A 12,610-nucleotide genomic window follows, 5' to 3' on the forward strand; every position below is an offset into this window, starting at 1 on the left:
GCATCATGCTCATGATCCAGTTTTTTACAGGAGATGAATTGGTGACACAATGTCATCTGGCAGTTAACGCGGTTGCTGCATGATTAAAGGCAGGAAATATTGCTTTTTGCTCTCTGGAATGGCACCCTTTTCAACGAGCCACAATTGGTTTAGGTTTCTTTTTTTTTTTTTTTGCATTTCACAGTGTGCCTATATATGTAATTGCCTAAGTTATGCCTGGCAATAAAACCGGAAAGATTGCCATACTAAAACCAATATAATATTAAAAGGATATTGCGTTCAGAACTGACATTTTCTTTTAAAATATTCTAAACTGTGTGTTTTTTTTATTTTTTAATTAATAAAATATGGTAATAAATGAAGTAAATTAATCACATATTGTATTGTAATGCACTGTATTATTGTAGATGACAAAACTTTGAATCAACAACAACAACAACAAAAAAAGTTTACTCTAAGTTGCAATTTCTAAATTTTCAAGCTCTGAACTCTAGGCTTAGACTCCGTTGTATTGTTGCAAGCGTTCAATCGAGTCAAATATTTGTCTTGTGTTGCATCAGGATCTTTGAGGTAACCCAGATCCTCAGCAGAACCTTCTAGCAAAATCTCTCGTCAAAGCTCAGAAATGTGGATTGATATCTGGGCCCTTTCTCTCTCTCTCTCTCTCTCTCTCTCTCTCTCACTCTCTCTCTCTCTCTCTCTAACCTTTCTTCTTTCTCGCCCCCAGTTCCAGCACCCCAGACCCCCACGGCCCAGCAGCCTTCGTATCTATGAGGCCCATGTGGGCATCAGTTCGCCTGAGGAAAAGATTGCCTCGTACAAAAACTTCACCAGAGAGGTGCTTCCTCGCATTAAAGATCTCGGTGAGTGATGAAATCTACAGAAACACTGCCAAAACACACATCAAACTGATACAAACCAAGCAAAGTGGAACACACCCCTTTCTAAGGGCCAGTCACTACCCCTCAGCTCCCAGGCCAGAAGAAATTAAAAGAAAAAACTAACTGTTGATCAAAGAATCCATATGAGCAAGGTGATGTTTGCTACATTGGATATGAAAGAAGTACACTTAGACTGAGCAAGTTTACATTTTGTTACATCGCATGGTTGTGGTGATCTTATTCTTTATTTATCACTACACTAGCAGGCAGCAAAGGAATAGAACTAAAAGCTGTTGGACAGTGTTACTTCAGAAATATTAGGGTCGTTGCATGACCCTCTATTCGTTTATTAAAAATTCAGCTCATGCACTCAAAGACTTTGATACACAATTTATGAGAATGTCTTTAATCTATGAATAAAAATTAATTTATTATAATTTTTTAAGCTGAGTAATGGTGGGAAAAGTCAAAATGCCAGGCTGATACAACTATCCTGATATTATAATGAAGAAAAAAACAGTTTGGGATAATCTTTTATTGTTTTTTTTCTTAGGGGAGTTTCACTTCTTATTAATATTTCCAAATTCAAAGTTTTGAAATTCAGCATGAGTGTGTATCGTGGTCAATATGTCTTTCAAAATATGTGAAAAGGTGGCAAAGTAAGTTCAGGTCGTAAAATGTCATGAAGTGTGACTCCCCAATGTTTCTTCTATTTTTTTTTTTTTTATCACAGACCCTCTTGTGTCATTGCCCCATGAGAAATTGACACACCATTTGATCTTATATTTTGTCAAATCAGTCGTAATCATGTTTTTTAGAGAAAGCACTGCGTTCCTTGCATCCTAAGGAAAATCCTGTAGAGCATATTTCTAAGAAAGAAAGACACAGCTCAAGATGCAACCTAAAATGATCATGCATACAGCATACAGTGGCACAAATTAAGCGAAAAAGGCAGGCGCCAAGCAGTTCCACATGGAATATCGTGCTAACTGTCGCAAGAGGAACTGTTAAGTTTAGTTAGCAGATGTGAGAACAGCTGCCGCCTCGAGTGATTCCATTACTGCACAGAGAGCTGTTTCCCATGATTGTTCCCTTACAGAGCTTTTGACATGGAAGCCTGAGAGGAAGCCAGCCTACAATTACTATGTCAGAAGGTTCCAAATTTGGTTTTTGAGCTGTGGGGATTACAGAAGGTGCCTTAAACATTAGTGTTCATTGCATTGGTTTTGATCCATAGCACATAACCTTCTGTTGTTTGTTTTCTCAAGGGCTGAAGCATTAACCTTTGCCTGGAGCAAATCTGTTTGTAAGCAGAGAGTTAGTTAGCGTAAAATTATTTTTCACCCCTTAAATGGATGTTAAAATAGTGAGTCATTGTGGCTCCACTGACTGCTCTCTCTCTCATGATCGGCGCTCTCCCCGGGGTTCTGTGCCTCAGTTAATGTGCTCCTCAACCCTCCAGTAGGCAACAAAAGCAAAGCTACACTTTGTCTCCAAATGGAAGAGCTTTTTGGCACTCGTTTTAGAAATAGTGATGCCTTTAAATCCTTTCATGTCTTATTTTTCCCCCCGAAAAGAAAAGAAAAAAGTTTCAATTCAGGGAATTTTGAAAAGAAATGTTCTGGTTATACAGACATACATGCTGAAATGGACTTCTTTTATAAAAAAGTAAAATATCACAAGCACAGTGCAGTACTCAAATTCCTCTGAATCAAAAATGGCATTGAATACCAAAGCAAATGTAATGAAAGGAACGTTCTATTTGGAAAATAATTTTCATCTTATTACACGGTACATATGGCCTTCTCTTGAGTCTTTTTGTAGCGCACTGCATGATAAATTGTTGCTTGACAGGTCTGATGTTTAAATCCATTGATAAGAAACTTTGTGACGGAGGAGGAACTGAGTCAGACGAGCGGGACACAAAAGCATCCTTTGTAGAATGATTTAATCAACATCCACATGAAAAAGTGATTGACAAGACACGATCACTGCAAGATATGCAAGTGGCAACACATCTATATCCAAAAAATGTCATTCTTGACAATCACTGGCATTTATAAAGTAATAGATTAACCTAGAATGAAACTTCACCCTCATGTTGTTACAGTCTCTCTGCATGACTTTCACAAAATATGTATTTTATGAATGTATTTTAAGCAGCAATTTTTATTAAATATTTTTTGAGCAGCCGTTTTTCTTACCTTTCTAAAGAACCTTGTCTTACCTTTCCTTTTGATTTGATGAACATACGTCATGAAATATTAATAACGTATTATATGTTGGTGCTCAGAGGACCTGCATAAGATTTAAAGATCATTTATTTAAATCTCAGCTTTGACAAATGCTTTAGTCATACTTGTTATAGGAGGGGGTAATACGTTTAAGTTTGCCTGGACTCACAGCAGTTTGATTCAAAGTTATTGAATCCTGGAATTGGCCTTGTGGTATTGTTTTCATAAAAGGACTCATAAAAATGTCATAATAACCTCTGTTGGGGACACCGTGGAGAAAGACTGAGTGAATTGAAATGGAAAAAAGTGTTTTAGTAATTACTGTTTCACCTCAGTTCTCTGTCCAAGAATAATTGCAACACACAATTATTAAAAAGAATGGCACAATTCAGATAGAACAACAGCGTATTAATTCTGTTAAATAAACATTTAGTTTTAAGTGCGCATAAAATACCAATAGAAATGGTCAGTTTATCTAAATCTTCTCACTCCCAGCATAGCTACATTTATTTAATATTAAAAGATGTGTAATGTTTAGTTGTTGAGCAGCAAGTCAGTCCTCTGTCAGTTCTCTTTAAGGTTTATGTGTGAGAGTTTTCCACAGGATTGGCTGTTATAATAATTTAAAGGAGCATGTGAAACTAAGCCTTAGGACAATGGACATTTGGGCTGGGAAACAGATCTTGATGGAGAAGTCCCAAACCAGCTGAAACTGGAGTTTCAAAACGTCTTTGGCATTCTTTATCAAAATCTATAGATATAATTGTTTCACAGACTTATCATTCACAGAAAGTGTTTACCCTGTTCACATATTCTTTTCATAAAAGAATATCCATTTAATTGTAATTTATCATGCTGCCTTTCTGGTATTGAAGATTCAGATCATGCTGCAGTTGACATTTAATTGTATGCTTTGGTTTCACTCGTTTTTAATTATGTTTTTAATTCATTTACATTTTCCAGTGTGCAGCCCTTGAAATTAATCCATATTAAGATAACAACTAACACAAAGATTACACCTCAGATGTGTTTCACTTTGAAGATCTTGTTTAGCTGAAGGTCTTTTGACTGTAAAACTGATTGAAATGCTTTTCTACACTATTTTCATTTCAGGATACAACTGTGTCCAGCTCATGGCAATTATGGAACATGCCTACTATGCGAGCTTTGGCTATCAGGTCACTAACTTCTTTGCAGCTTCCAGGTACATTTACACTTATGCATGTGGCAGATGCTTTTATCCAAACCGACTTGAATTCAAGGCATAGATTTTATCAGTTCATGCATTCTATGGGAATCGAACCCATGACCTAAGAGGTCTGAATTTTATATTATTAAGCAGACTTAAAACTCAGTATTTTGTGCAAATAAATTTGTCTCTTGATGCCATAATCCTCAAAATATAGTCAAAAATATAGAATAAAACACAAATGCTGCTGTAGAGGACACGTTTGCATTTCCCTCATGAAGCTTTCAGATCACTAAAAGAATTAATCTTGCAAAGGAGGTTGGTTATGTATTGTATCTTTAAGAACGAAGGGTAGCACCTTCGTCCCGAAGGTAATTATATTCACCTCAGGACTTCAGATCTAGTTGTCCCGGATATGGCAAAAACATACACTACGCTTTCACCAAAATGCATTAGCATGCTGTGCCCTGGTCACATTTTATTTATTAGCATTATATCTACAAGGCCTGGTAGACTCAGCGTGTGACAGTATCTAAATGCTTTTCATTTTCCTTTAGAGCTCATGGTTTGGTGGGGTTGTCTCTCAGCCCATGCAGCAGTAATTCCAGTCTTTAAATCAGGATGAGGTCCTCTGTCAAGGGCAGTAATCTTACTGTAAACACATTTGCCGCTAATCCCCAAATAGAAGAAAGCCCCGATAAATAACAATAGTAAAAAAAGAGTTGGGTCTCCAAAATAAATAAACTCTCATGAAAGAAAATTGCATCTTTGAATGTGGGGAGTGAGCAACTCCCTCAACCTAATAAGATATGACAGAGTCATTGGGAATCTTTATTTGGCTTTGGCTGGCTGAGGCGGTCGGCACTGGTGGACCAGTCCAGATAAAGTGCAATGTATACAGAGTAATTTCACTCATGATTGATCACTCATGCACATTTAAGACCTATTCCTCTTTCTGCCGGGTGGAGGGAGCGAGCAAGGGAGGTGACTTGGAATGTCATTAGCTCTCTTCTCACTTTACTTGTTCTTTGTCCTGATATCTTTTAACCCCGTGGACTAGATATAGCGCTTCTAGGCATGCTGGGAGTTTGGAGTGAGTGTTTAGTTTGCGGTTTCACCATTGCATCAGAATCCACTCCCTTTTTATTCTGTAGGAGGCTGTGGTCCTTTAAAATTACATATGCTTGTATTTTGCAAGCAACATACTGTATAAATAAAAAAATGTCATTAGGTCATAATCAAAATTGTTTTTCCCTGTGTCCATTAACAGTGCAGGCATTTACGGCTGGTAATTTAAGGTGATTGGTTCAAATGTTTCTGCAACTAAGTGTCAATTTTGTTAGCATAGAGAGTGGTTCTGATTCAATATATCTGCCATAAAATTTAATAATAAATTACAATTAATATTGAAATTGAGTCATTTTAAACTAATAATATTTAAATCTTGAATATTCTTTCAAAAACTTTCAACAGTCCAAACTTACAGCGGTCAAAGGCTACAAATGCACTTTATACCACCGCCACTGCGGTACGTGCGGCTGTAAAAAGGGCCTTTTGAATGTCTACTTAGTGTATGTCGTCGATGGCTGATAGACATCACATTGTTGCGCCGGCATCGTGAATGCATGCATGCAATCGTTGGAATGCATGATCTCTTTTTAGTTTCACTATTATTTTCGAGTTTCACAATCGCACATACTCTGTTTATACAATGGAGTGGCAGTACTTACCACACATTTTACAAGATTATATGTTTGTCAGTGGAACTGCAAATCATTCACCATCATCCTCATTCATCTCTCCTTACACCGTGTCTACACCAGACGTGAAATTTGTTGTGGCGCCACACTGTATAAGCTAAAGACTTCTACACTGGACGTGACAAATGAGCCGTTGAAATCATTAGAAATTTGTGTCAAGACATCATTAACAGAACGCAACAACAGGTGACTGTCAGGAATAAGTGCTTTCATGCCATGCCGCGCTGCATCCAGTGTAGACAGCATCACTGATTATACTGAGCTCTGTTGACTTATAATGAATCTCTATTATAGATCAGTGGTTCTATAGTATTTTGTCGCGCTGTGCCGTTCACATCCGATGTATACACAGAGTTAGGAATCATTAGTTGTTTTCCCTTATAAGGATTCAACTCCATCATGATGTTTCACTGTAGACATCGTCCGATGCCAAATTTGTAGACATCGCCCAAGCCTAAATTTAAGTAATATAAGTAATATACAGCGTACTAGTAGTTACCAACATTAACAAATTTGAATAAAATATTATATTGAAAAAAAAATGGCCGATTGTAATGATCATGGTAAAGCCTCTGTGAGCTTTTAACCAAGAACCTTTCGGTTTAACACTAAAGATCTTTATCAGCTAGCTTACACCACCTCATGACCATCAACTCCGCAAACAGCACACCAATTCACTAAAAACCATGCATCCTCTTTCCCTCAGCCGCTTTGGCACTCCTGATGATCTGAAGCATCTGATTGATACCGCACACTCCATGGGCATCGTGGTTCTTCTGGACATGGTCCACAGTCACGCCTCCAGCAACACAGAAGATGGGCTGAACTACTTCGACGGGACCGACTCCTGCTTCTTTCACGGAGGCTCCAGAGGAACCCACTCGCTCTGGGGCAGTCGACTCTTCAATTACTCCAGGTGAACCACGGCTAAGAAATATGCAAGCTGTGTACATTCTGCTCTCCCACCTCTTGTCCTCTTCAGTTAGTTCTCATTTGTGAATATCAAACAGCCCTTGAGTTTTCCACATGCTAATGGCCCACTAATGGATCTTAATGGCATCTTAAGACGTATAAGAGGCACTACGGTGTTTCCTGAACCATCACAGCCATTCACCTGTGATCCACATTGATTACTGGGCAAGCATGGCATGCCTCGCATATGATTTGCAAAGTTTCCAAACAAGCTTTTTGTTAAATCTTCAGTCCGTGTCGCCTTATACTCAAAAACCATGAGAAATTTCTCCTGTCCTTCGTCTTTCTTCTCCCCTCTCCTCATCTCTGAGATGACAGGCTCTCCTTATGCCACCTCTCATCGTTGATCCATTAGAGGTCTCAGCGCTGCTCTCCGTTGCCCTCTTCTGTAATGGGATTTCACATCATTGTTGTTTGAATCTGAAGAGTCATGCATCACCCACCAAAATGATAGTCCTGTCTGACTGTTACCTCTGAGAATGAACATTGATTTTTGGTCATATCTTTGTTATTGATTCTGGCCGTATGCCTTTTGTTCCCTCTCTGCTTCTGTGTTTTTCTTCCCGGGTTCCTGTTTGCCGCTGGTGATACTTTAATGCTTTTACATAGCTTGATAGAAATGGGATGGAATATCTGCTGTACTGGAGTGAAAAATGTATCATTCTGGTTGAGATTATTGCTTTTTATCATAACTGAAAGAAAGGTTGACATTATGTGCAGTATGTAGCTGTTTAGTCACATGTAACTGTTTTCAAATCACGTAATGCCATTATACCCTGCACATTGTTATTATATATACTTATTAAGTTTCAGACGGTTTATTCAGACAAAACAAATCAACGGCTGCTCGGCGTTTCTTGAAAGAAACTCCAAAATAATAGCCTGTCTAGTCTAATTCTGCTTTTAATTAACTTGCATCGCAGCTAATTGATAAGCTGCTCATTTATACCCATTGTTTTGACGCTCTTCATTTATCAGTCTTTGATTTTTGAGTTTAATTACTCTGTTGAAAAGCTGTTTTTTGATGCTTTTTAAAAAATATCTATTAATTTTGATAATAGTTTGCTTCACCTTGCAACTTGATCAGAATGTGCATGTTTGTTTACATAGATGAATTCGAGGATCATTTCATGATGGAATAAAGGGACAATAGACAGTACAGTTTCAAAGCATTGTATTGTGAATAATTTATGTATTTATTCTGTTTTATTTGTTAATCTGTTATTTTGTGGACTGTTGTTTGAAGGCTTTGATGTTGTTGGTTTTTTTGTTTTTGTTGTTTTTTTTTTTGTTCAGCTCCAATTATTTTTGATACTGATGAGGGATTGGTGGAGTGGCAGTAATATATTGATTCTTCTTTAAAGTCTTTCATCTGTGGCCTGCTGCAGTTGTTGGCGTCTCTGTGGTGTAAATGAGCCTGTCTCATCCGCCCCTTACCTCTGTCAATTCCCTCTAACAATCTCTTTCCTTTGCATCTCTTCATCATGCATAAATTCAGAGTGCCTGAGAATGAAGTGTCTAATGCTTCTGTAAAAGTTTTTTCGCTTTTGTTTTGAAGTGAGTCACCAGTGATGAGTGTCGCTCTTCCCGGGTGTTTGCGTCTTTTGAAGGTGATTGTAAATGATAACTGTGTCGACTCCATCTCCTTCGACTATCCTTATGGATTTGACATGGCCCATCGGAAATAGCCGAAGGATGACCCTTTCACCCTGATTTCCATTAAAATCCAATCACAGGAGACACGCCTCACTTGCGTGGGTCCGTAAATGGCCGTGACGTCCCCTGATCTGATACACTCTGTGTCCGAAAAATGAATGCAGAGCAGTGTTTTGTATGGCAGTTTCTATGAAAGATTGGTGATACAGCTTACATAGCAGCATAATGCCATGTCTAAAAATCTAGAACAAATTCCAGTGTGCATTACCGAGTATAATAGTCATTACTCAGTAGAAATTTAATAATAAAAAAAGGAAAATAACAATTATATCGATAATAATAATAACTAGTGTTATTTTACTATTATTTATATACTATTATAGTTTATATAAATGTTTTGAAATTGCAGTTTTTTTTTTCATTCGTTCTTCAGTGTAAACTTGTTTTATCGCTGTTAGTTGCTAAAATTTCTCATATCATTTACTATTTATATATTTAATTTTATTTCAGCTTTATTTTAATTCTTGAAATAGTTTTAATTAACCATGCCAACACTAACAATAATAATTATTATTAATGAATAATATTTTGTACAATTATTTAAAAATATATACGTATATCTCTCACAGTACGTTGGCAAGGAATCATTTCAAATTTTGTTTCGATTTTTTTTAAGTTTAAGTTTTTACATTTTAAGTTTATAAGTATATATTTTATTTTATTTTATTTTATTTTTAAAAACTGGACAAACACTGGACAACACTTAACCATGCCATCACTGATAATAAGTATTATAAATTAAGATTTTGTACCATTATTTTAAAATGTTCGTAATAATCTTCTTCTTCCTCCTTTTTCTTTTTCTTCTTATTATTGTTATTGATAGTATTATTCATGATTATAGTACACTGTAAAAAAAGGAAAATGGATTAAAAAAAAATCTATAATTAATTATACTTAATTTAATTCCAGTCATTCTATTTGACAAGAATTTCTGCAAATGACATCACATTTCAAAAATTTAGCTGTAGGCGAATTGTGAATTTTTTAATTGCAGATGCGCAGTATTAAAAGTAATATTGTAATTTTAATGCAATTTAATTGGTTTTGTGAGTTGAAGTGGCTTTGATCAAACTAAGTAATAATTATGTAGGCCCTATTTTTTTTAGAACATGGTTGAACTTAAAAAAAGAGGAAACTTAAGAAAACTCAAAATGCCTGGCAACGTGATGCAATTTCTCAACTTTATTTCCAAATACTTCACAAAATTATAATCTTTAACTTTATACTATCAGGACAACGTTCAGTGTTCTCCCTTCAGCAGCTCTTTTGAAACAGCACTATTATACCCCTATAAAAGACATAACAAGACGTGAAAAACAAAGCCTGAAGACTGAAAGAGTAAACCTTCTGCAACAGATGCTGTAATACACACTTGTTTATTTCATCTCAGACGACAGCTTTGTTAGTTCTGGCTGGCCGTCAGCGTGTATTAGCAGCTGTCCTGCAGTAGACTTCACTCTGTAATTAACACTGTGTCTGGAGTTGTTTGCAGTCTAATTACATGTTTGATGAGCTCTGTTTTTAATCCACTGACACTCTCTGTGATGGCCGGAAAGATGGTATCGGTGTCTTTTGCAGTCAGTCACAACAGCCTCGAGTCAGACCGTGCGGAACAGTGACTGAAGGAATTGTTTTGTTTTTTTAATATGAAAGTGAATTAGTCGTACCCTTTGAGTTTTCCTCGAAAATGTTACATCCCATGAAAATTAAAAAGGCATAAACCTTTTCAATCCTTTCATGCGTAGGCAGCAAGCATCATTAGGTAGGTGCGAGCGATGCAATTCTGAATTTGAAACAAAAGTACAAAGAACTAAAAAAAAAAAAAAAACATCTAGAGACAAAGCTAACAGAGCAAAACAAAAGACGCTGTATGGCAGTGCAGCTAATATTTAAGTACAGTAGACAGCTTGCACATAGTGTGTATGTGTGTGTGTGTGTGTGTGCACGCACACAAATGCTCAAATGGAAATAGACCTCAGTAGGTTTGATATACAAAAAGATTGGCTGTTGCATTCAGTCTGACACTTTTTTTTAATTTAATTTTTAAGATCTGAAAGACTGCCGCAGGGCACACTGGCGAAAAGTCTTGTATTGATGAAATTTTAATTGCCTTAATGATGTGCCCATACACATCTTGGAGAAGTCACTTTTTTTTTTTTTTTTTTTTTTGAGGGGAAATAAAAAATAAAATAAAATAATAATTTTGAAATAAGGTATAGATGATCAACGTCTCATAAATGCAATCCAAAAACTACTAAATGCAATAATCATTGTTTGCTATTATTGTTATATAGTATTAATAGGACACCCTAAAAGATAGATTTCAGTGATGCTGATGTCATGAGAAATGCTTTTGTAAATCCAGAAAAAGACAACAAGAAGTCAGTATCTTATTTTTTGGTGAAAGGAAGATAATCAATGTCAGTAAATCAAAACATGCACTCACTAGCACCATTAAAAGTTTAGCTTCAAAGTCAGAAACAGCTGACTGAGCTTAGCAGGCTTACTCAACTCACAGAAACTGAACAGACTTCTAGTGGTCCGCATGGGCCCCTGGAGGCCAGGCTTCTGCAGGAGTGTTAGCTAACAAAAGCACATTAGTTCAAACAGTGTTCTTGGCAGTGGATTTATGTGACACTCACAATCTGGGATGGCTCAAAAAGTATTGTAGGACTTAGACCAGGACAAGCATCTGATCCTTGCAATAGCTGAACAGTTTAGGCTACCTTTTAAAATAAGAATTTAAATGAGAAGGTCAAATTTAATTACAAATTTAAACACAGCTGCTTAAGAAGACCTCTGTGTTATTATAAGCACAGGTGATAAGCGGATAAAAAGAGTTTTACATTTTAGGCAAATATATTTTTGACTGATGAGCTGTTCAAAGCTGTTAATTAATTAGGTATTATTTTTGTTGACAGAATTAATTATTCAGATAGATGGAAGGACGGATGAATTTTGGTGTTGTTTATTATTGTATATAAATCAGCCCTTGCGAGATTTGAACCCATAACCTTCCGGTTTCTAGCCCAGCTCTTTAAATACAAAGTTACAGCACCACTGCGTCCATCTATTACACAGCACTAAAAGTGCTGTTCTGTCTTTCTGAGATGAACTAGATGACTTGTAATCATTCATCTCTCAGCTGAGTAAACACAAGGGCGGGAGGAAGGATTCTCAGCTTTAATCTTGGTTTAAATCTTTCCTGGGCTTTACTGCACTTAAACCCTCACTCAGCAGACCAAACCGAATTTCTGATGTTTATGAGGATATTTTTACTTTCAAGTGTTAATGTTTTTGAGCTGTTAAGGAGTCTCGGTTGGAATCCAGAAGTGCTGTCTCATAAATATGTTTTCCAGCTGTGGCTTGAGTCCTTCAAGTTTGGACTGAATTTGAGCTTCTGTGTACGTTTATGCATTTGCATTTGTGTGTTGTCTCTAATTTGCAGCAGTGCATTTGTGCTTATTTATGAAGTCTAATTGGAAGCTATTTTGATGTTGTAGAGTTCAAACCATTAGACATGCTGTTGCAGTCCAGCACATCTCACTTAACTGGTTATAATTGAATCCCAAAGGGTCCGTCTCTGCCTGTGAAGTGTTGTTTTGGGGCCAGAGAGACTGGTGGGGAGTTAAGGGAAGTTTGGAAGAGACTCATATGATCCGTCAGAATCACACAGTGTAGACTTTTTTCTGGTCTGTTGTCTGCTAACACACAGCCCATCAAAGAAGCTTTTAATAAAGCTGAGATCCACTGCAAGGTCTGTGAGAGCACAGAGAACTGTTGGCACATTAGTTTTCTGATTCAGTAACGTCCTTAACAAAGTAATTTAGCATGTTGCTAAGCTAATTTGACACC

General features: G+C 36.7%; 1 protein-coding gene across 1 annotated transcript in view; it reads left to right on the forward strand.

The window, feature by feature from the left end:
* LOC113069090 (1,4-alpha-glucan-branching enzyme-like) overlaps positions 1–12,610 on the forward strand; it is a 64,518-nt gene that overhangs the window by 31,396 nt on the left and 20,512 nt on the right. Inside the window, exons 5-7 of the mRNA XM_026242062.1 lie at positions 728–863; positions 4,229–4,319; positions 6,771–6,980. Of these exons, the coding sequence (XP_026097847.1) occupies positions 728–863; positions 4,229–4,319; positions 6,771–6,980 (437 nt within the window). The remainder of the gene's footprint in view (positions 1–727; positions 864–4,228; positions 4,320–6,770; positions 6,981–12,610) is intronic.

This window comes from Carassius auratus, unplaced genomic scaffold, assembly GCF_003368295.1.
Source record: "Carassius auratus strain Wakin unplaced genomic scaffold, ASM336829v1 scaf_tig00000854, whole genome shotgun sequence".
Lineage (NCBI taxonomy): Eukaryota > Metazoa > Chordata > Actinopteri > Cypriniformes > Cyprinidae > Carassius > Carassius auratus.